This window comes from Drosophila arizonae, chromosome 4 (genome assembly GCF_054131065.1).
Source record: "Drosophila arizonae isolate 15081-1271.41 chromosome 4, UAZ_ARI_1.0, whole genome shotgun sequence".
Lineage (NCBI taxonomy): Eukaryota > Metazoa > Arthropoda > Insecta > Diptera > Drosophilidae > Drosophila > Drosophila arizonae.
This window is the reverse complement of record NC_142924.1, coordinates 667,395-692,936: the sequence shown is the minus strand read 5'-3', so window position 1 is coordinate 692,936 and position 25,542 is coordinate 667,395. Positions and strand designations below refer to the sequence as shown.

Here is a 25,542-nt window from a genome sequence, read left to right as displayed (position 1 = left end):
ATTTGGTATGCAAGAATTGCGTGAGATTCATTATTAAACTTAATTTAATAATAAATAGTTGTTAATTCAAATAATATTTGTAAATAATAATTAAATAATTAACTTCATTTGTGTTAGATCATTTTTGGAATATAACAATTTGACTATTTTTAAAATACAATTTCAACTAATTTAGTTTACTCTTTCACACAAATTATTTAATAAATATATGCACGCATAAATTCTTTAATATTATTAATTAATTTTTATGGCATTTTCTTAGCAAATTAAAAAGAACTTGCAAGGCCATTCATTTCAATTAGCGAGTGAGCACTGTAATAGGAATAATAATTCATAAGACATCCGACATCATAAGGCATCAGAGACCCACCAGGCGTATTTTCTGTGTAGAATTGCGTTAATGTCGCTTAAATCCAATGCGGTTAAGTAATCGACAAAACACAAACAACAAAACAAAACAGAAACAGAGAGGCAGAGAGAAAGAGAAGGAGAGAAAACGTATCCACGAGATACTTTATTTTCTTCTCTTCTTTGATGCAGGCGAAGCGAAGGAAGCTGTCGCTGAAGAGGAAGTGCCCAAAAAAGAGGTGGAGGCAGTAAATCAGAGCAGGGCAAGATTCAATTCAAGAAATCTGCCGCTGTATGTATATATAGCTCGTATATATGTATGTATGTATATGGATGGTCGGTCCTTTTATATATATTTCTCTGATATTTTCGGTATATTTTGCGTACACTTTTGCGGCTGCTTCGCAGGGGCAGAGTAAAGTAGGTAGTTTACCTTTTTGTTTTATACTTTCTTGAGTTTTTCTTTGTTTTGTTTTATATTTTAGTGTTTTAGTTCATGCGAGAGAGTCGCGCTTCACACACACACAGTTACGTTCACTAATACAACGACGCGTACTGGTTCTCTGGGTTCGCAAAACACGCGGAGTTGGGGTAAAGAACAAACACTCACACACGCATATGTACGTATATGTATGTATTTGTATGTGTGTATGTATATGTGCTCTTGCAGGCAAACAAAAAATGCCGCCTGAAACTTCGTAACTTCGACTCGTATTTATATGCACTACAGTTGCCCCGGCTTGCGTCTCTATATGTGTGTGTGTATGAGTGTGCGTGTGTATGTTTCCAGGGAATTTTTATGCTGGCATTTCGTTCTTATTCAGTTTGAACTTCACTTTCATATTCAGCAGTTTTTCATATTTATATATGTATTTCTTATATATTTCTATTCACATGGAGAAATGCTCTTAAATGCATTCAGTAAACAAAACTTTTGCACTTCTCACTTTATAAATTCTCTTTTAAAATTTATAAATTCATTTATTATTTGTTGTTGTGGTAAATGCGCCGAATCGAACGCGCGCGTTTTTGTTTTCATGCGTCTGGTGCAGACATTCGGCCGTCCGTAGCGGCGTTTGCATTGGAGTAGCGCTCGCGTGTTACTGAGGCCGACGCTCACTGCGCAGATACATTTTGCTTATGGCCTGGCGCGTTTATCTGCGCGTTCGCGTATCCATGAGATACACACTAACACAGGCGCGCACTCACAGCAACGACAACACACGTACACATGCTGCGGGCTGCGCGTTGCGTGTTGCCGCTTGGAGTTGTAGTCGCAAACGTGATTCCAACATGTTCGAAGCGAGCAAAACGCTTGCAACATTTCTGTTTGATTACTTCGCAACATGTTTTAGTTGGCAACATTTGTTGCGCTACACGAACGAGAGTATTGTCCTTGGCCGCATCTGTTGCCCTGCATTGCTCAAACACTTTCATACATGTTGCTTGCAAGCATTTGTTCCTCAAGTACATTTCCTTCTAGAATGTTGCCTGGCTTCATTTGCTGACCTCTTCACGCATATTGCTTGGCAACATATTGCAGCAGTTTAAACTGCCTTGGCAAATGTTGCCAAGCTTCATTTTCTGAGCTCTTCACGCATATGCTGCGCAGCCTTGCGGGATTTCGCGAACTTCTTCACGAATACGAAACGACTGCCTTGGAAATGTTGCTAAGATACATTTGCTGAGCTCTCTTCGCATAATGCCTGGCAACATTCCACTCATGTAGCAACATGCTGCGCTGTTTTAGGTTTTTATGGCAGGCAGCAGACCACAGATGCTAATTGTTGGCTACATTGTAGCTGTATCTATGCCTATGTATCTGTTGGCATACATATATGTATCTGCTTCTTCAACTCGTGTGTGGGTGCTAAATCGTTCATTATTGTTTGCCTGGAATTTCGCGCATTAACGTTGACGTAGGAAATGTCTGGCAGAACATTTCTTTCTCAGGGACTTTCGAGCTGACTTCAAGGGTCTTTGACTTTTGCCACCTGCAAGTTCAAAGGTGTTAAAACGGTTCTTTAAGAAAGAAAAGGCAATGTCCATTTATCTATATATGGAATATGCATTCATTCATGTGACATATGCTCATGGAACTTTTCTCTTCTCTCGTTGATACTCTAACCTAATTGCCTACCTTCTACACTATCTTAACAAAAATTTCAACTAAGTTTTAGCAATTTGATTAAAAAAACTCCTTTGCATATTGCGTAAGCAGACGCTCAAGCGAGCGTTGCTAATTGTCTTTTAATGTTAGCCTCGCTTTATAATCTCTGCAAATTAATCATAAACATAAGAAAGAAATGCAAAAAGCACAATTAAAAGACAAAACAAGCTCAATTTTTTAACTAATGTTATGCAAGGGCCTGGCCAATTTTGTACCCTTTTCTGCTTTTGATTAATTTTCACAATTTTAAAATCATTTTGATATCAAATTGGAATTCAAAGTAGCTGCGGGCGGTGATAGCCACAGCTAAAAAGCCAAACAATCTCCCAGATAAAGGCCAAAGAAAAGAAAAAACAAGATTTGACAAATGATCGCAACACACATTGAGATAACTTGAGAATGGCTCGCAGCCGTCAAAATACAGAGAAAGAGAGGGAGAGAGAGAGGGAAACAACCATATAAAGGCCATGTAGAACCCCCAACTCCTGCGCCGCGCCTGCCTCAATGCTTAAACAAATTTATGTAAATTTCATAACAAGCCCAATTATTTATATTGTAAAACATTGCACAAAATCTGAGAGCCCAAAGCACATTAATTTATTTTATGCCCGAATAAAGATGCGTAAAATTGTTTCGAAAAATAAAGGTTTATGGCAAATTTGAGGCTGTAAAGTCGTACGGCTCGATCAAGCCAAAGAAAGCGGGAAAACTCATAAAACTTTGATGAATCTTTGGACATTTGTCACAGCGTCGAGACGGAGCTAAACAGAGAGTGGGGGAGTGGAGGAGGGGGAGACAGAGAGGTGGATCTCAGTCAGCTGTTGTAAAGCTTATTTATATCGATCGCTCACACAATGCGTTTCATTCATAAGTCGAACCCCGAGCCTAAACTATGCCTCGTCTTGCCTTCTCACTATCACGTTCTCCCTTTCTCTTTCTCGCTCAGGTCATTTTTATAAAACTTTACTTATGAAATATAACTAAAGCTACTTCGTTGCTTTCTTCTGCTTGATTACTTCCGCTTATCGATCTACAATACATATAAACATATAGTCTATTTATGTATGTATGTATATAGTCTCTCTAGTCTTCAGTCAGCTTGAAGGTTCTAGGTTGAAGGCCATTCCTCATTCTTGACAAGATTAAACAAATTAAAAATGATATACTATATGTTTGTATGTTTTTCTGCTTAAACATATGTTATATTATAAATAAATGTCTTTACTTCTCTCCTTTGTTTCATGCTAGCTGCTTCGCTGAATCCTACTCAAGACTGTTCCATTATTCTACTCTTCCTATATACACACATTCATACACTACACTACAGACTGCGCACTCAGAGCAACTGCCCTTGGACTCTAGTACTATGGGACAGAGGGAAATCATGTGTAATCAAATATATTCTCATATATATAATGTGCAAAAGCATTGAGTGAACTATCGATAAATTACCGATAACGATTACTATGTCAGTTTCAGTTGTCTAGTCCAGCTATACCTCTATTCTACACTAATTCTACACAACTCTCAAGAAGTCAACTTCTCCATAGATTTCTATTATATTTCTTCTCAGCTCATATATAAGATCAAGCTTCAGTTGCCTTCTGCTTCGTCTTCTTCTTGTTTAATTATGCTGTTTATCTTCATCTTTCACTCTCACTCTCTCCCACTCTCTGTCCGCATATCGAGCCGCTCACGTGCTGTCCATGGGCAACATCGAAGGGTTTTGCATAACAACATTTTGACATCAAAGCATTTAGTAGCAGCCGACAGAGTTGCCTCCCCAACTCCCCAACTCCCCACCTCCCCATCACCCACCCCACACTTCAACTGTGTTTTTTTCTCTCTTCTCTCCTGATTTATGGTTCGTGCTACTTACGTGGCAATAAAAATACGAGTAAAACGCAAAAGATCAGCTGCGGGTAAAAGTTGATTTTGTGCTTACCTGAAAATAAACAGAAAACAAATTCAAAATTGAGAGAGTGAGAGAAAAATTAACAAAATGAAATTATAGAAAATGAATGAAATGAATTTTCGGATCATATCTTTGTGGCAGTTCATATTTTGGTCTATCTGCGAGTCGTAGATCAACACAGCTGGCAGTTAATTAGCCTCAGCCTCAGCCACAGCCCCAGCCCCAGCCATAGCCTGACTAACCTCTATGGCCGACCAAAAAGTTGATATTTGCATATCGTTTTGGGAGAGTTTGAACTACTTTCGCGTTCTGTCGCTTTGGCCTTTTGGCTTGCGCACAATTTATGCATTGTTTGCAGAACTCTGTTTTTGTTGGCCAAGCGGCATGGCCAACAGCTAACAGGCCGGCAGCAAGGCAGCTAGGCAGCTAGGCAGCTAGGCAGCTAGGCAACTCGGCAGCCGTGAGCCGTGACGGCGGCAACTAGAAGCGCAGCACAAACTCATTTTCCATCGGCCAGAAGCTAAGGCAGAAGCTGAAGCAGAAGCTTTCACAAATCGCAAACACAGACGACGTCGGCGCGGAAAAACAGTTAAAAGTTGCGAGTTCATTGCGGCATGCACCGACCAAAGCGGCTGCCAACGCCAGTCTCCCCTCCCTTCCGCCCTCCCCTTCACTCAGCTCTCGCCTTGCGCCTCCCCTTTGAGCTGGAAGTGCGCGCGTTCTACTGAACTGCCGGCTGAACTTTGCGTTTGTTATGAGTTTTTAGCCAGGTTAGGTTCAGCGACGGTTCTTTTACTCAATACACTGTCAGTCTGTATCCAGAGAAGGTATATTGGTTGGCATTAATAGAACTCCATTGTAGTGTATTGCAGTGAGTTATACCTGAGTCTAGTTATAGGAATACAGAATAGTCTCTACTTTCATCTCATCAATCGCTCTCGCTCTCCCCCTCTCTTTCTCTTTGTGGAAACAGCGCATCAGACAGTCAGTTATACCCGCCGCACTCACAATCCTTTGGCAGCTACTTTATAAACACATAACTGAAAGTCAACTTTTGTGCATACAGTTAGAATAATGGTGATTGATAAATATTGTCTATGCACGATTCTCCCCACTGGCTGAGCTCAGTTTAATTGAAGTCTCAAGCGCAAGGTCTCGGTCCGTCAGACAGCCAACTCGGAGTGGAGTGGAGTGAGTGAGGCCCAGTTTTCAGCTACATCTCTAATTGATGGCAGCGAAAAGGCAAAGCTAAAGACAAGGCAGAGCATTTGCTGTTCTAGTTGATGTTGCTGATGTTGTTATTGTTGTTGTTGTTGTTGTTGCTTTCACCCGCCCACATCAAACTGAGGCCACAGGAAGCCAACTGCCAGCTGCCAGCATTTTGGCAGTTAACTGTGGCCAAAACAGTAGTTGATTCGTTGCCTAATTGTTTTGGCAGCCAAGCAACGTTTATGCCTCAGTTTATGAGTAAAGCGATTGCAGTTCTTGTTTGCTTTTCTTTTCATTTTTTAGGGAAGGGTATTCCGAGAATTGAGCTGGGGTATTATTAAAGATATTTGTCTAGATGAGAATAGGATCAGCTTTACAAAATGAAAAAAGTCTGGGAAATTTTCATCCAAGGAAGGAGTTCAGAGAGAGCCGAGCAAAAGCTAATGAATCCTATAATTCGAAACCCTTTTAATTCAATTTCAGTTTAATATGTTCTCTGATTTTGTGAAATATATCTTTAAAAATCAGCATACTTAGCATATTTACAATGATATCAACGTACACATAATTCTTAAGATATCATTTCATTCCCCTGCTCTAGAGTATTTGATCTTCCTCAGCTCTGCTAGCTGCTTATTTATGGAACACAACATGTGAGCTTCTGCTGCTGCTTCCTCTTTCCACAGTTCACTTTCCAAGGCATTTTTCAGCAGCAGCTGCTGCCGCAGTTCGTTGCGCTAGTTTTCTATCCTTTGCTTTCTTTTTGTCTCTCGACAATAACTTTAATTTCCCATTTTCCACTCGCATGATAAATAGAAAAGTGAATTGCCTGCAGTAAAGAAGCAAAAACCAAAAACACAGATCCAACAACAACTTTCGAGTTCTCTCTGTCAGCTCTGTGAGAGATGGGACAAATGATAAGCGAGCTTATGCGTTGCACTGTCGTAAAGTTTTCCATTTCAAGGCATCACAGTTTAGCTCAACAATTTTCCGCATTTTCCTGCTGCGGCTGTTGCGCTGCTGCAGGAGCTGCAGATAAAACATGAACACAAAATGCCAATAGCCAAAGACTCTGTGCAGGAGGACGCAATCTTGGCAATTGCTGTCGATGCGCTCTGCGGCATGCCACAGTCGAGCAATAAAAATAATAATCGAGCCACAGCAACAGCAACAGCAGCAGCAGCAGCAACTGCAACTGCAACTGCGTGGTTGGAAAGTTATAGCTGCAACCAAATAGATGAAAGGCAACAGCAACAGCAGCAGCAACAGCAGCCAAGAATCGAACAACTTGGCTATTAGAAACGTGGCAGATTGTAATTCGATAATGAGAATGCGCCTTGCATAATATCTGGAACACAAGTGCGAGAGGAATGCACTGGCAAATGGCCCATAAACTTTTACACCGTGTTACGGCACCTCCATAAAGACCTCGATAAACTGCGAAATTCGAAATCTCAATTGCCGCGCGCTTAACATTGATGTTAACCATTAACATTAGCAAATGGCCCAGCAGGGCCTTCTGCAGAGCTGCAACGCATCTAACGGTTGATTTACTGTTGTGCCTGAGAATAGTTAATTACATTCAAATAGTTTCCATATATATTCACATTGAATAATAAGATATGAATAATATACATAAAAATATGATATACACATGTGTAGTAAAATATATAAAATATTCATTTGCATGTTACATTACCAGTTAAGTTACCCTCTGTTAATCAAGTATACCCCAGCATTGTCTACAATATTTACAGGGTATACGCAAAGTGGTAAAGCCCACAATTGGCATTTGGAATGCACAAAAACCGCTGAACTTTTGAACTGCAAAATGATTAACAAGATCTCGACATGGAGATCTGCTCGAGAGTCCATTGAGATCGCTTTGATGGCTGAGATCGCGCGATCGCCGTGGCGATTGTTATGAATTTGCTTAAAGAGTTTTTTTTTTTTTTTTCTTACTTTTTTCTAGATTTTGCGCAAGCATTTCGCACGCCAAATTGATTTCAATCACTGAACAATAAACAATTTTCATAGAATTTATACAGTTGAGTGCATTCTGCTGCCGCTGCCGTTGCTGTTGCTGTTGCTGCTGACCCAGTGCTCCATAAAGTTGGGCAAACCGCAAAGCGCTGGCCAATCTCCAGCTGCAGCAACAAAAGCAACAAAGCAACAATCAAACGGCAAACAAAACGCCAATCTGGCGGCATAGGAAACTAGCAAATCACTCGACGCCTGCCAACGAGTCGACTGAGAGAAACTTGCAACAGATTGTTGCAGCTGAGTGCTGAGAGCTGAGCACTGTGAGTGCTGTGAGATCAGCGACAGCTGCGCCTGCGTAAGCTTCTAATGGACGCTGGCAACGCCCACAAGTCCTGCCTGGGCGATGATTTACGAGCGGCTCCTCCAAGTGAAACTTGGTGTGAAATGTTTTTTGGCCAGAGCACAGAATCTTGGCCACAAGATATATCTATATATATATGCATTATGTATACGTCTCTCTCTCTCTTTCTCTGATTAATCGCTGCGCTTTGAAGTTCAGCGTGTTGAGTGTCACAAGCAGCAAAAAGCTGCAAACAAAGCGAACCGACACAATGAGCGCGTGTTAATGAAGCAGCAGGCGGAGCAGTCAGAGCAGTCGGAGCAGAGCTTGAGCAGGAGTCATGGAGTGTTGCTGTCTGCTGCTGCTGCTGCTATGGGCCACCCACGCACAATTGTTGCTGCCACTTTTCAGCGCTGTTTTGCAGCTGTGCATAACGGCATTTAGCAGCCACCCACTCAGCAGGCCAGCCAGGCCATGCCCCAAGAAGGCGAACGTGCCACAATTTATAATAAAAGATCATATATCTGCGAGAGATATAGAGAAGAAATCTGTAAACTGAACTTGCACTTGGAGCTGAGATCAACTATCGTGGCACAAGTGAATAAATGACTAAATGAATGAATGAGTGAGTGCATGATTAATGAATCAACTAGATTCGAGTGCTAAGCTAACAAATGTTGCATCCTTTTGCTGTGCATTTATGATCTTCCTCTGTTGATAGCTAAATGCAAATGAGATGATTATGCATTTATCGATTTGTTCACTCCTCAGCTTGAATTGAGATGCGAGAGCTGAGAGAAGTTCGAATTCGAGTTGCCAGAGTTCATGAGAAATGACAATGTGAAGAAATAAGGTAAACAGATTTTTTTAAAGTGCTCTTCACTGTTTTATCGATTGCTAGTTATCGATATTTGCAATGGTGACTAGATAAAATTAAAAATTTGAGTTGAGCAATTTAATGCGAATGAAAAGACAAGTTAAGAGTAAGAGTAAATTTAATATCTGTAACACACTCATATCCATATAACAAAACAACTTTCTGATTAGTAAACCCAATTTATATCATAACAATAGTCCATATGCCTTTATACACTTTCATCACTGCCTGCTGCACTCACATATCTTTGCATATCCCTTTATACTCCGCCCCGCTCTCCCAATCTCACGCCTTTCTTTCGCACAAGCAATCCGCTAAACGAAGGCAGTGACCCCTATTATATAAGCTGTCGATTAACACTGGACTCAAGTCAAGCACCCACCCGACGCAGCAACATAACTTGCTTAGATTTCACACCAAGAAGCCCCACACAAAATGCGCTTAGCCGCAACAACTTTTACCACAAATCGGATTTCCTGGCAACGATTTGTGGCTGGCCAAGCTTGGAGAAGAGAGACAAAGACAGAGAGAGAGAGAGAATAAAAGAGAGGGAGAGACACTCTCTAAGGCAAAGTAGATCATGGTAAAAGTGCCACTGAACCGGAGCAGGAAGAATCGCTGCAGTTTGCGCATTGCGAATCAAATCAAATCAAAGACAAATGCCACAAATATTTCCCAAGGAAATGCAAGAGATTCTTTGTGTCTCTCCGTTTCTGTCTCTGTTTCTGTTCCATCTTCTTGGCTTTTCCAAGAAGTGCGCACTCTGAGGAAACGCCATGCCAAGCCGACAAGTTTTCCCTTATTTGCCGATGTTGCCCAGTTGCAACAGTTGCAACATTGTCAACCAGTTTCAGTGCGGGCCAAGTGCAACGAGAATAGAACCAACTGCCAAACGATGTTTGTTAAAACAATCACGAAACAAGAGACAAAGCGCAGAGCAATGCGGAGCGGAGGCCAAACTTTTAATAGAGAAGAACATCATAAATACACTGAGCGAAAAACTGTAGGAGTGGATGTAGAAGCAGATGAGAGCTGACAAACTTTGCTATAATTATAGAAAGATTGAAGAGAAAAGGGAATAAAGGAATTGGAATTCATAAGTTGGAGTTGAAATAATGAAGCTTCATCCACAAAGAGAGCTCTTCAGGCAACATTCTCCCTTACCCAAAAACGAATCTCAACTAATATTTGCCCTGTTACACATTTAAACATTTTACGACACTTTTCGCTGCGTGTAACTGTCGAAGCAGATGGGATGAAGCAAGCCTGGGCAGCCTGAGCTTTGGCATTGGGTGTGGAAAACTCGTTTGCCGCGCTTTGATAACGTGCCAAAATAGCTTAAAAGAGGGCCAGCTGCAGAGGGCCAAACTAATTGCGCACAGGCGCGCCCCGGCAACAAGAAGCCAATCAGCTAGATATGGGAGAAACAAAGAGAGAGAGAGAGAAAGAGAGAGAGAGAGAGAGAGAGAGAGAGAGGCCTGGCCCAGCCTTAGAGTTAGATCTCATCATCATCGTAGGCCCCATTGCATATTCATAGTCATAACGAGATGGGGCCTCGGCGAGCTGCTGCTGCTTGTAGTTTTAATTTGGCTCGCCGTCGCTGTTCACACGTCGTGCAGCAGCTGACCCACTGCCCCCTCACTCCGCCGCTCCCCTGCCCGCCTCCTGCTGCGGCTGCTGCTGCTACTGCTGCTGCTTGACTAACTGCTCATTTGCCTGGTTATTTTAATTAACCCAAAAACAATTCAAGCAAGTGCGCAAAAACTGAGTAGAAACACTGGAAGCGACTGGCCGGAGGGGACTCTGCAGCCAGGTGGGGTGACAATATAGGAAATGTCTAAATACGAAACGTTAGACGGGCCAAAGATTATGCAGCCAAATGGGCATAAATCAGCGTAGACTCGGAGGGGCGGAGAGCCGAAGGGGGCGGCAACAGCGAGGTAAGTGTAACTGCAAAGCGGGCTAATGAATGTATCTGGCAAATACATCTGCATGGAGCGACCACGACAAATAGACTTATAAAGCAGCTAGCCGAAATGCAAACGCCAACTGGAAGAGGCAATAAAAAGCGTTAACAAGACAACAACCAACAACAGCAACAGCAACCACAACAGCAATGAGCAACAACAATTGACAATGTCAGACAATAAAATACACTTAGCTTAGACAGGAAAATGAAGCGAACAAAGATAAAGACGAAGATTGAATACACTGCAAAGTGGAGGGATTGTATATGGAATATATAGAGTAAGATGACAAAAGAGGAAGAAGTAAAGAGAGGACTAGAGAGAGGGAGAGAGAGTGTAAGATATCGATTGAGAGGAAGGGATATAGATAGATATGTATGAATGGAGGGAGAGCGAGAGAGGGGCTCTGTTCCATGCTTGAGGAGACGAAAACATAAGGAGGAGCACACAAGCAATGGGGAATGCATACGGGCAAAAGATTCGAGAGAGGGAGAGAGAGGTGAGAGGTGAAGAGGAAACCATCCTCTCTATCGATATCTTACACTCTCTCTCCCTCGCTCTAATCTCTTGCCCATATGCATTCCCCATTGCTTGGGGTATAGACAGAGAGAGAGACTCTCTTCCATACATAGAATAATGCTCAATAGAACTCGAGGGAATTCTCGCCAGCTCTCATCAGCAAATTGAGGAATCCAAGTGACATCATCTATGTCATTAAGTATTAACCCAAACGAAGTGTTAATCGCCTCAATCAAGCATACTTTATATTCACTTCACTTCACAACGCTTCCATAGAAACATAGATGAATCTCGTATACCCACCGCGATAGAGTAGACATAGACCGCCTTCTAGCTAAGCTAGCTCTACCTAGAGCCACGCAGTAAAAGCCCATTTCTTGGCCTTCAGACAAATGCCGCTTAAATTTGTTGTTAACAATTCTGGGACCAAGCGAAACACATAAATTTTAGAGAGTTGCCTCCATGTAGAGAAGAAGCGAGAGAGATAGAGAGAGCGAGGCAGGGAGTCGCTGTGCCGCGGTGCCTCTGTAGTGGCTACAGCGAATCTAGGTCATCCCAGGTAGAGCCAGAGGAAGTGGCGCGTGATCCATTGCGGATTCGATTTGGTCAACTCCCGTTTCAAGACTTTGGCATTAATCAATTTGCAATCAGTTGGCAGCGCTCGATGCGTGCGCAATGCTCAGCAGACTCAAGCGACTCAAGCGACTCGACAAACTGGCAAACTGGCAAATGGTTTTCCATTCCCAGCTCGATCAGTGCCAGCCACATTTTATGGCCTATCTTCAATGCGGCTGCATCTCTGGGCCAATCCGGGAGCCAATGGACGCCAAAGTCCAGTGGCAGCGACTTTTGTGCCTGGAGCGCAATTCAAATTCCATTTGCCTTTTATCAATTCGCACTCGAACGCAATGCAAATGCACTTCAAAACAGATGCAAGCGAAACGTTGGGTCTGATTCCGCGTGTGCCACATTTCAAATAAAATTCAATCATCACGAAGGTTACAGGCAGACGTGATTAATAGCCGCCAAAGATATCGATATCTGTATGCCTATCGATAACACATTAGCATAGCTGACTAGCCAAGCCAAAGCTAACAAGTACTACCAACTGACTAAGCAATTCAGTCAACAGGATCTCTCGCTTTAGTGCTAAATAAAATAGCAATCGCCTCAAACAGAACGTCGCATCGGTTCGTTCTCCATTCAAATGAATCATTTTGTGGGTCACTCGAGAGTTTTCCCAACACACTTTCTACACTGGTCGTTCGTTCTCTGGAGCTGTGGGTCGCACTTTAACGGCTCCTAACTGCTATGCCATATATCAAAGTTGGCCACATTTATAACCCTACAAAGCTCATCATCAACTGCAGCCAGCAGCCGCATCATCCGCATCAGCTCCCACCATAAAGTCGCGTCATTTCATGCATTTCTTTTTCCCCTTCTCCCTCTGCTTCTTCTGTTTATAATTTTATGAGCTATTTCATAAATTTAATTTTCTCCATAGTCATTTGCCAAACAACAAAAAACAACAAAAAGTCGTTAACAAGGTGGCGAAAAACAAAATATTGTCTTCATTAATCAGCAAAAGGCAACAAAAAGGAAACAAATACAAAATACTAAAGCGCAAGCCCAAGGCACTAACTGCTTAGAGAGCCTCCCCCTCCTCCTCCTCATCCTCATCTCTGTCTCTGCTCTTGGCAATTGGCACTCATCCGAGTCGCGTCTTGAATTTGAGCCAATTAAATGGCGACACTCGCCGTCTTTAGCTGCAGACGTGGCTGCCACACCATCCGCCTTTCCCTTTTCCCCAACTCGCGCCACCGAATCGCGCTGCTAATGATGAACCTGAATGATTCGCTCGAAACGTACATGCATTTTTCATTGTTCGAGGCGAACTGCTCGCAAGAAAGCAAAAACAAAAAGCTCTTTGCTGGAAAATTGAGCAAACGTTAATAAAAACTGATACAGGAGTGCACGACTGACAGTTGCCCTGGAAACAGACGAGAACTACTGCACTACTGTGGATGAATCTACTCTAGTTACTTCTGAATAGATTCTTTGCTATTCGATAATCTTACTGTATCAACAAATCATAAAAATATCGATATAGTAGAAGGGAATCAATTTCTCAATATCTATGTATATCATATTTTAAATATACCTAATATTTATCGTTATCGAACAAGCGAATGAAACAATAAAAATTAAGAATTAATAAACTATATGCTCTTGGCATAATTATCCACATTTACCTGCATTTTCGATAATATATCATCTGCATTTTCAATATATATATATATAAAATACTTTATATTAATCGATATTGTCAATCGATATCTCACAGCATGCCTTCATCAAATTCCTACCTCCAATCTCAATTGTCACAGGGTATTGGAATCGAAATCGAAAACGATATCGAAATAAATTGTGCCCGAAAGTTAGTTTAATGCTCGATCAGGAGTTGATTTTGGCTTTTTAAGTTTTATGGCCGAAATTTATTGTAGACTTTTTCTTCTCAGTTTTCATGGATTTTTATTGGCATTTCGATTGGGCCGCAGTTATCGAGCTTTAGTTTCGATTTCCTTCATTTGGAGCTTGAAAATTTTAGCTGAAATATTTTCGATTGCGGTTCGCCTTTGTTGTGCTATTTTTTATATTTTTCCCGCATGCGGCTGGAAAATGTAATTATGACAGTCATAAATTTTATTTGACTTGGACCTGGACTGAAAATCGCCATCGGTACGTGTGGAGTTCGAGCTCGATGACGAAATCTCCGTCGATCTATGCTCGCCAATGACGTGGTTTCGTTCGATCGAGCTCATGTCGGGGCGGCCCAGCCTCATCAGCTGGGGTTTTGGGCGCGACTCTGGGGCTTTGTTGTCTGTGGTAATGACTTCATTTCGGTGCCTCGCGCTGTCGTCATCTCGCATTTGTTATTGGCTTTGAATGAGCTCCGTCTGCATTGTTATGGCCACATACACACACACACACACACACACACACACATACATTTGATGTATGGCTCATGAAAATTTGTCGGTTACTTTGATAGATTGTTATGATTTTTTCTCTAATTTCGAGGTGGCTGTTGTTTTTCTTAGGGGTGTTGCCTTGTTATTTTTACGTTTACATTTTCGTTTTTATTTTACAATGTTTTCATTTTGTTAATTATCGACTTTAATTGTTAATTTAAATCACGAAACGGCCGAAATGAGATTAACAATAGCGAAAAGTGAAACTCGACTTCAGCCCGTGCCAACTCCACCCCCTCCTCTTGATAATCTGTCCACATCGCCGGCCCGTCTCCTGATCTTGAAATGATCTTATGAGTTGTGGGCGTGTTTGCCAAACAGTGTCAAGTCAAGCCAAGCCAAGCCAAGTCAAGGAGAAAGGCTTTCTCGAGCGTCGATTGGATTGGAATTCGATTTGTTTTCATTTGCCAAAACTCAAATTGAATTGTTTTCATAAATTGCTTTGCCGTTTGAGTTGATCCAAGTGGATGACAGAGATGAAATGTGTTGAGTTCACAATATCAAACAGGGTTGTCAGGTGTGTGAAGGCTTCATAGCTCGGAAGTTAATTAGATAGATAGAAAATAAAGTCAATAGCTAGGAAAATGAACAGAGTTTCTATTTCAGTAAATTATCGATAATAGTTAGGGGTTGCCACTTCTAGACACTCAAAAAATTCCTAAAATGTCTTTGCCATATCTTAAATTCAAGCTGTAAGGCACTAAACATCCATTTCAAAATATTTAGTTGAGAAACTTCATTATTCAATGCCTAATTGAGCAGGCAGACTCCATTATTATTTATATGAGCTGCAAAGGCAATTGCAGCAAAGAGACGAAAAGGAAACATTTAATGGAAAGTTGATTTTAAGGTTCATTTGCTGGGCCAAACGAAAGTGCAGCGAAATCAACGGATTTTTATAGCTAATTCGGCAATGTTTTATTGGTCAGCTGGCGCATATGCTGGACCGCAGGCAGCTCCACTGGGCTGCGGCTACTTGACTGCCGCCGCTCTAACTTATTGGGCGAAAGGTTTAGTTCGACCAATTGTTATGCAAATCGAGTGCTGAGATTGCGGAGGACATCGACGACGACGGCGACGACGGCAACGAGAGCAACAATGGTCAGTGGGTAGAATTGGACAAACAACTGGCGAAAAAACAGATCCAAATCGAATTGGCGGCGACTTTAAATTATGGCCGCCATAAAGCCCAAACCAGCGACAAACTCGGCCACTTCCTGGGCGCCCCAAAACTGGAATCCGGCAATGCACAACCCGCATAATCAATTGTCATTGTCATTAGGTTACAGCGTTTTGGCTATGGCTTGCATTGGCTGCGCTTTGGCAAGGCTTTGGCTTGGCCAATACGAGCGTGGCGAGCCACCTTCACTTTTCTTGTGGAGACTGGCAGAAAAACGCAAAGCTATGCAGTGCCTCATACCCTGTAAGCAAAAGGGTTTACCAAGAAGCGTGGCTGGAACTATTAAAACTCTATATGTCTTAAGATTATATATAGATGGAAATCGTATACATAAATATAAGAGGATATCTCCTAGTCTAACAGATCTTCTGTGAGCTATTAGACAGTCAACTCACTTATGAAATACTAAGCGCAGTATATATTCGGTATTTCATAGTCCATCAAACTCTTAGAGGTGTTTTTCGTAGGGTATCTATTTTAAGTAAGTCCTAAGAAGAATCGTTGGCTGCGACGTTGGCGTTAATAATCAAGGAGTATCTCTTAGTCTGTCATTTGCTATGCATTTTGTTTATAAATTTAATGAGTCTAGGTTTTCTTTTGTATACAAGCTAAAGCAGCTCGAACACTTAAGTAGTTTAAAACATATCCCAGTAAATTACAGGGTATTTTATAGTTCAGTTAACATTTCTTACTGATTATTAGAGTATTTATGCACATTTTAGAAAAGTTTGCATAAATACACAGATTATAATAGTTCCTCTAAATTATTCCTAGGGTATCTGCCAGCCAAGCAGCTCACTCACCCACAGTCCACTTTGGGCCATTGCGCTTTTGGCCATTTTTGGAGCTGGGCCTTAACAGAGACATCCTTGTTAAGCTGACACACGCAACATGCGCTCGTTGCAACACGCTTGTTGCAACCAGAACGCACCGTGGCAAAGATTTCAATTAATATTTGGAAAGTTCGCATTTGGCAGTCTCAGTTTTACCCAAGGGGGCAGGCAACCCAAGCCTGGGCCCCAAGCCCCCCACTCGAGTGCGTTGGGAGCTTGTTATGGGCGCAGAGGAGCAGCAGCTGGCCCGCATCCTACAAGCGAGCCATGAATTCATATTTGAGAGATAATCAGCCGCTGGCTGACAAATATGCATACCCTGCTTGAGCAGTCAGATAGACAGGGTATGCCGACAGAGATAATTTTCTTTATGAATTTCCCCCTCTTTATAGCCTCTCTAGCTATAGCTTTTTATAGAGTGAACTGAGATTATTATTACAGGGTATCTGCTAGTCTATCACTCCGCTCATATACTTCCATGCCTTTCCATTCGCCAATGGCTGCAGTAAGTGGAGTCCAAAGCGAATGCATCCTCCGTATTGACAACTGCTCCAGCTGCAGGTGTGGATGGGGCAGCTGGGGAAGTGGGGTCTGCAGGGGTAGGTGTTGGGTAGCCAGGGAGAGGGAGCAGCTGCCGCTGCTGCTGCCGCTGCGTGCCGCCTGCCAGACAACAACAATCGACAGAGACAAACGCCTAACAACTTATTGAAAATATGTTTAACCATTTTCGGGCAATTGACATTTCGGCTGCCGGCTCGAGAGTTCCTCTCTATCTGCTCCCCACCCTAATAGGCTCCACCCCCGACACCGCCCCCTCCACTCTGCCTTCCTCTAGTTGCCAATCGGCGACGTGACAAAACAATTGTCGTAAATCAGTGGGCCAAAACGGAGGCGATGCATCGAAGCTGCAAGCTGATTGCAATTTTCGATTTTGTTTTCGCTTTTTGTTTGCTTTGCGAATGCAACACACATATTTTGTCTAACAGTTCGCATTGTTATTGTTTGCTGTTCGCTTGTTGTTTGTCTGTTTGTTGTTTCTTTTGGCTGTTTACTTTCATTTGGCTCGTGGCTGCGAATGCCAACAGCTGCGGGTGGGAACTGCAACCCACATGCATCATTTTAGCTGGATGAAGGGGATCAGATCGAGACCTGCTGAATTCCACCTAAATGGAATGCTCAATTAGCGAGAAAATGTGAAATAAACAAGAGCGAATAAAAGCCATTGTTATGCAACACGCTGATATACAAATAGAAAAAGCAAAGAAAATATTTGAGAAATTTTCTAGGAAAGAGATTTGAGCTGAGATTTTAATGGGAGCAATCGAGGGGTTGAGCAAGTGAAGGTTAAATGTGGGAAAATTGTTGATTACCGTTCAGGCAGACAGGTGGAAAGGTATAAAACACTAGAAGAATGTATTCTTTACTGATTTGATTCTGTTTTTTAGCAACAAAATGCAAAATATTCTTATATAACGCTCCCTCCCGCACTCTCTCTCTCTCTCTCTCACCCTCTCTCTCACTCACTCAGCTATCACATTATCCAGACAGCTGTCTGAAGCTGTCATGGTCATGTTCAATCAGCACCGAAAATGCTGCATAGCCAAGCCAAACCAAGCCAAGCCAAGTCAAGTCAAGTCAAGCCAAGCCCCCAAGGCTAAGCAGCAATTGCAGCTCTTCCGTCTTAGATTTGTGTGCGAGGCTGCCCCCTCGCCCCACCGGAGACTAAATAACTCACATAGTTTTTCACAGGCTTCGCTCATTGCATAATTTACATCTACTATATATATTTTATACACAAATACATACATATATATGTGTATATGTATATATAGATAGATAATAATCCCCCCACCAAAAAGACATTAAACAAAACTTGGGAAGGTGTTGCAATTACACTGACGTCCGCTTCTGCAGTCTGAGCTCAAGCTTTGGGCTCTATCAGACACAGACAATAGCAGCAGCAGCAGCAACAATTGTAAGTTTTTTTATATTTTCTTACAAGCAATTTTCACTTTTTAGTACAATAAATGAAAATGAAAACAAGCCAACATTGTCTAAGGTTTACATTTTGAGAGGAAGTCGTTGCAGTTTGGAGGACGGGGATCTCAATCATTGCCTCAGTTACACAATCTGGCCGAGACTCAATAGCCAAGTAGCTGCCGCATGTGGCACAAAGTCAAAGTCATTGCAAATGAAAAGCAAAATGAAACGCGTGTAATTTTTCTATTCACTTCGTTACACTTTTACCTACGATTAGTATCTCGGCGTTTTTCGGACTTGTTTTTTGTCTTGTTATCAAATTTATATATTTCTCTCACACTCTCTCTCTCTCTCTCTCTCTTACTCGCTTTGAAGGTTTTCCTCTGGACTTTGAAAGTTTAATTTATTGGTCTTTATATTATAAACAGCAGCATTTTATGAGAAAATTGCCCGAAAAATTCAAACGGGTCCAATTACCATAGCTTACACAACACAATTTTTGTATTTAAAAACTCAATTAATAATTAAAATTAATTATTTCCAGCGATTTCTACGACTCGGCTCTTGGCAACATGCCGCTTATACACGCATGTTGCAGCAACATTTGCGCCTGGGCTTAGGCAACATGTTTGGAGTGTAGAAAACTGAACTTACCGAGTGTACTGCTAGATGGCGCTGCAACTCCGAATTACAATACAGCGTCAATTCCGATATGGTTGGCGCATTTTCCAATTTATTCTCCATGTCGCGTAGCCAGCGACGCAATTCCTTGGGATCCTCGCACAAGCCCTCCGGCCGCTGTGTTTCATCCAAAATCTATAAACAATAAGAATTTATTAAATCAACGAAGAGCTAATTTAATTTAGCTGATTTTTAGTACAATTCGGTGTGAAACTTTGCTAAGCAGTGAACTGCTCAAGTTCATTTTAGTACTCATACAAGTTGCAGCTACTCAACACTAGCTGGCGTTTGGTTTCTACTCACATGCAACTGGCTGCCCGTAAATTTCGACTCGCGTGACGTTGGCTGCGCCTCCTCAATCTCAAACCTTGCCTCTTTGCACGTATCGAGCAGGTTTGTGTCCATAATATAGTTATAGTTCGTTTGTATGGCCGCCCAGAGGTCGTCTTTGCCCGACGAGCCGAGTCCCAAGGTGGCGCTGCTGTGCAGACTGGTCGAGCTGCTGTGGCTGTGGCCGCTGCCCCACGAATAACGGTGCATTTTGTTGCTATTGTTGCCGCCGGAGCACTTGCTGCTGCTGCTCTGTGAGTTTTTCTGCAACCAGAGAGAAAGAGACGGATTCAATGTGCTTGTTAATAAATGAGTAATTTGAGCTGCCAAATATAGACGCGATAATATGCTTAGCCATTTTCGGAGCCAACTTCATCGGCCTGCCTCCCTCGCCAACGTCTGCTTGACAATGCTCCACATTGCAATGCGCGCGCAATTAATTGATGAATTTTTATTTGTGCGCGCAACAATCAGGGGGAAATTTCTCATTTACACAGCTTCGCCGTCGGCTTACACAGAAATCGAAATGAAATGGAATTTCAAACGTAATTTGATTGAATGACGCGAAATTAATTGCATTGAATAATCGACAGCTGCTGCAGCAGCGCAATCTTCTTCTCTTCGACTCACCGATTCATCGACTCTTCGACTCACTCACTGAATTCGCTAGACAACCAAACATCTGTAATCCGCTTTCCGCTTCGCTCAAGAATGCGAGCCAAATCGATAAATCATACAATTGCCAAATGGCACAATCGATGTTCGATTAATATGCAATGAGCAAAGTAGTTGAGTGTGCATAAGAGATGCTCGTACAATTTGAATATATTTTGATTTATCACATAATTATAGTTTAGTTTATTGTTTAGTTAGTAATTTTGATCTCATACTCCAAAATTCATTATGTAATTTATATATCAGTAATCATCTTTTATATTAACAATTCTGTCTAAACCCACTTCAGCTAATCTAAAACTAAATTTGTAATAAAGATTCTGACTATTAAAACCTAATTTTAGCATCGATCAAAGAAGACTTTATTTATGCAAACTGTCGAAACTTGCTCAAATTCTCCATTAAAATTATTGCCACCTCTCTCTTTAACTCTCTTACTCTCTCTCTCACTCTATGCCTATTTCACGCTTCTATTGTATAACAAAATTGGAACATTTTAGTTCCCTTCATTCCAATCAAACTACTCTGCTTAAGTGGAATGTTTTGACATATTAAAAAACATGCATATATAGCAATTTGTGAACCGTTATATATACGCCTGTCTATACCTCTCCCTGCCCTTCTCCCTCTCTCTCTAACACATTTCGCTCGCATGCTAATAACGAAATTAAAATTGATTAATAATTTATTAAAAGCAATTTCCGTTGACGCTGGCGACAAGAACGAGCTCAAGAATTCATATTCTAACGGCAACATGTCATTGAAGCCATGCCATGACCAGCTCCTGCCCCCTCTCAGTCTAACCCACCTGATCCACCTGCACAGTCTGCGCGAACCAGCTCAACTAGTTGGCTTCCACACGCCAAGCAGAGCATATGAGGAGAGGGGGGAGAGAAAGGGGTAGGCGCCATGCACAGAAATATTTAACTCTCAATTGCAAATTTATGCACGCAGCATAAACGAGTCACTCAGAGTCTCCCACCTGGCAACACCTGGTCCCCACTTACCTTGAGGCTGTTGTAGGGCCGCTCCAGATGCAGCTTGGCTTGGATGACATCACGTCGCTCCTGCTGCAGCTCGTCCGCTGGCAGCGAGGTCATCGATTGTGATGTTTTCATATCATTGACGGCGGCACCACCGATCGCACCCACGTCTGCACCACCCGCACCACCACCACCTGCACCACATCCAATCACATCCAGCATGTTGAGCTTTTGCTTTTGTTTTCTTAGTGAGCTGCTGCGGCTGCTGCTCGCTGATTTCGTTGCGGGTTTGGTGGTGCGTGGATTGGTGGCGCCCACTGCTGGCATGACAAATGCAGCCACATCCTCCAATCTCAATGTGGTAGTTGCTGTCGTTGTTGCTGTCGTCGTTGCTGTTGTTGTATTAGTTATGTCAGTGCTTCCGTTGCTGCACTTCATTGTGATGGCCGCTTTATCAGTCTCTTGGTTGCTAAATGACGTCTCCTCTGTGGCCACGCCCATCTCCATTGCCACCGCCACCGTCACCGCCTCTGCTTCAATCTCCACCTCATCCATCTCGTCTGCTCGATTTCGCGTTGCTGTGGCAGCTTCCATAGTGTGGCGCTAATTGTTTTTGGTTCCGATTTCCATGTGTTTGTTAATTTAATTAATTTGCTTAAAATCTGCTTTAAATCGTGTTTCGTTGTTGTTAGTGCTGCTGTTGTTGTTGCTTTTGTTTGTTACTGGACTTCAAAATGCATAAATTTGCATGTCTGCCACGGCTGGGCGTTCCGTTCGTTTCATGCCATGCGTTCCGCTGTGCTGCTTCGACCTCTACGTTGTTTTATCTATTTTCGACTCAGTTCCAGTTCCTGGCGGGATTTTAAATCCGATTTCCCGTTCGTTTGCTTTTTATGCAAAAATCTTTTCGTTATTTTCTTGATAAAAAGAAAAAAAATCACAATTTAATCGTGAATTTCACTGCAATTAAAAGAGAGAGAAAAAGAAACAAAAGCGTTTAACGCGAATTAGTCCAAAGCACTTCGAATCGCATCAATTATGCTAAATACAAGTTTCAAATGAATATATGTGTATATATGTATATAGAGTTGGCCATAAATAAACTAACTGATGAAGCCGCTTTGCCTGAAGAGGAAGCAAGAGATCAGTGAGCAAGCGAAGCAACAAAATCAGCGATATTTGAATTTATGAGAAGCGCGTAGAGGAGCGGAATATAGAGAAGGCGAGGAGAGAATAAAAGAAATAAGGGGAGTGATAGCAGCAGAGAAAAATCAATGGAACTGGAGCGAGAAAAACAGAAACAGACAGAGATAGTGAGAGAGAACTATGAAGAATGGGACATGAAGTCATTCCCATATATTCCAGTTCTTTTAATGCTCAATTGTGTCACTCTAAGAAACTAAATGGAATTATGAAACATTTGCGACTGTAAGCAATCGAGTCTCTTGCAGCTCTTAGAGATATTCTCGCAGCGATATTCACACACGTAATCAAATATTTAAATTCGTGCATCAGATTGCAACACTGCACCAATCTTAAGTGGCTGCACAAATTAGCAATTGCCAAGAGACTGCGATGTCTGCTTACAGACAAAGGAACCGACGATTGCCAGAGCTGTTGGCCATATATACGATATACGTCATATGTGAACTTATGGCTCGCATAACACCCACGCAACAGTGCTAACTGTAAACAGCAATTAAAGCCAACTCCGACTGACAACTACATAATTACAGTGGAAGGCCAACGACTCGAACGCCCAAAAAGAGAAGCAGAAATATTACTTCATTCCGAAAGAAACAAACAAACGCTCGCTCAGCTGACCAAAGGGGGCGAAGGGGGCCTGGACGAGGGTGGTCCGTTTGTCTGTCTCCCTGTCTGTCGGCCAAAACAATGAACACGATTCTAATCGGGAGCAATCAAATTTTCATACGAAATTAGTCGCGAAAACACTTGTGGGCCAAATTCGTATGCAAATCAAGCCAAAGCACGTTTAGGCCAACTCCGACTCGCTCCAAAATTGGCTGCAAGCGTTTATTTAGCCACTTAAGATACCACGAAACAGCAGCCAGTTATAATAGTTAAAAAAAAAAAAAAAACGGCAGCAACTGCTAAAAACAACAAACAGGAACAACAATTACGCATATGTAGGAAGTGCAATACGGAGTGGACGTGTGAGATACCCTGTAAGTTGGAAAACGAGTACGGGAGAGAGAGACAGGAAAGGAAAGACAGCTACATATAGAGAAAGAGAGCGAGAAATGAGAGAGATGTATAAATGTAGAGAGTGAGAGAGATGGTTATAGACAAAGAAAGAGAGATTTTTATAGAATTTCAGAGACTCATGGAGAGAGAAAAACGAAGATCAAATGACTGTAGATCACCCACAAATATCCGACATACAACTGGATCAATTCTCTAACAAAGTTTACAAGCCCAGATATACCCTGTAGAGGTAATAGCAAAGGGGCTTCCCAGTGACAACAATCGCAGTGATCCACACACACACACCCGATAGGGGGGCGCGAGACGTGAAGTTGTCGGCAACTGTCTGGCCAGCGAGTTGAGTGGGTGGTTGCTGCTGCTGGTGGTGGTGCGGCTGAAGGGGCGTGCCGCGACACACAAATCGACGTTAAAAGCAGTAAATAACGTTTGCCAGCCATTATAATTGTTGAGAGCCACAAAAGAAAAAGAAACACAGGAGTTTTGCCCGCGGCTCAAGTCGAGACCGCGGGGCCAATTTAAAAAAGGCCTCGACTTGCACTTTTCGCAGTTGGTTTTTGATTTTGGCTTTTTTTTGGCGGTTCTTGTGGTTTGTTCGTGAAAGCGAAACTTTAACTTACGGCCAAAAGCGGCCTACACATTGCCAGTGCAGTGGGCAAATGAATTGGCCAAGGCAATGGCCAACGTCGTTGAGCGAATCATATAAATAGATAAACACATGCACATACATATACATAAATACGTGTATTTATATATGTATACATACATATACTTATTTATGGCTTTGAGCCATCCGCTGCTCGGCACTTCTTAGCCAGGCTTTTAGGCTTCAACTTTACTTTTAACAGCTCGCCAAACACTTTGGCTTAGTCACTCGCAAAATAGTCAAGAGTGAGTACCCCTACCCCCAGTCTTCCTGTCTCTCTCCCTCTCTCCATAGCTCTCTTTCTCTTCCTCTCTAGTCATGCAAATTTTGCTATTTGCATTGCATAGAGGGGGGGAGGGAAGGCACTGCGCTTCGGTTTTAGCCATGTCCAGGCCATGACTCATTGAAAAACAATCATAATTTTATGGCTTGGCTTAAAGTGCTTCTGCACATTTACATTTCGGACGTTATATAAGGGGCCCATTACCCAATCACATAATTAATATGCCAGTGAATCGCCGAAGCTCGCGATTGCTATACAGAATCTGAAGATGCGAGAGATAGGCAAAAAGTGTTGAACTGATTTGGCCAAAAGCAAAAATGAAGAAAAGAAGATTCGAAAAGAATTCTGCTCATATAGTAACTGAAAGAGGATTAGATAAATATAACGATGACAGATTCTACAAATTATATATAAATAGTTATCACAATCAAGAGTTAAATATAGCTCATACGTTTTATGTATAAATAAGTCTGTAGCTAACAAATTGTTTATAAGTTATTTTAGCTAAATATTGTTAATTTAATAGTCTGTAATTACTCTAGCTATTACTACTACATTAATATAGGAGCTCTTCCACGACTCTGATAGTTAAATTAAGCCAACATTAATAGCATTTCGATCCATCAATAGACTCAAATTTTCTTCACAAATTTAATGAGTTTTAAATCCCCAAGACTCACTTTCCACTCTAGTGCTTTGCCAGCTTGATTTGCTTATGTTAAAGTTAAGTGGAATCAATCAGCGCTGAAAACAACTTAATTAGTGTTGTAAAACACAATTTATGGTTAATGTGACAAGCCACAAATCAAGCTATTAGCCGAAAAGCTATGCAAATTTAAGCTGAAGCCGAAGCCGAAGCTGAAGATGAAGATGAAGATGAGCTGGGCACAAAGGTGATTTAACCTAATGCCCTCTGCACAATAGCAAAGGCAGAAAGGGAGAGCGAGACGGAGAGATGCACCTGCTATACGACGTTACATAACACTGCCAAGGCACTGGACGGACACAGCAATAGATGCGGTAATAAACGACTTAATTCCAGGAAAAGTTTGCTTTCGAGGCGCCCAAAGTTTATGCCAAACATGTTTTTTAAGAAATATAGAGAAGAAGAAGAGGAAGAAGCAACACATACACGCGCTCGCAATTAATAAACAAAAAGATAAACCAAAAGGGCGGCAGAGCGCGAGGCAGACAAGAGACAGAGACACACATAAAAGATGACAGCAAATATTTGGCTACACACAAAAGCCACAAAGCGCGACGAAAATGAAGTCAAGAAAAGCCTTTGAAAAACTAAATTACAGCAGAGTTGTGGTCTCCATTATGAGATTATATATATAGAGAGGCATACATTGTATATATACTCCA

General features: G+C 42.0%; 1 protein-coding gene and 1 long non-coding RNA gene across 5 annotated transcripts in view; both read right to left on the bottom strand.

Annotated features, from left to right (window-relative positions):
• Window positions 1-17,134, bottom strand: part of LOC149268942 (uncharacterized) — a 45,609-nt gene extending 28,475 nt beyond the window's left edge. The window contains exon 1 of the long non-coding RNA XR_016269599.1: window positions 782-17,134. This is a non-coding gene — a long non-coding RNA (uncharacterized LOC149268942). The remainder of the gene's footprint in view (window positions 1-781) is intronic.
• klar (klarsicht) overlaps window positions 1-25,542 on the bottom strand; it is a 148,202-nt gene that overhangs the window by 81,449 nt on the left and 41,211 nt on the right. For all 4 annotated transcript variants that reach the window (XM_089466390.1, XM_089466395.1, XM_089466391.1 and 1 more), the window contains exons 3-5: window positions 21,047-21,982; window positions 19,338-19,628; window positions 19,008-19,169 (exon numbers count right to left, since the gene is read on the bottom strand). In XM_089466390.1, the coding sequence (XP_089322516.1) occupies window positions 19,008-19,169; window positions 19,338-19,628; window positions 21,047-21,616 (1,023 nt within the window). In that variant the 5' untranslated portion in view covers window positions 21,617-21,982. The remainder of the gene's footprint in view (window positions 1-19,007; window positions 19,170-19,337; window positions 19,629-21,046; window positions 21,983-25,542) is intronic.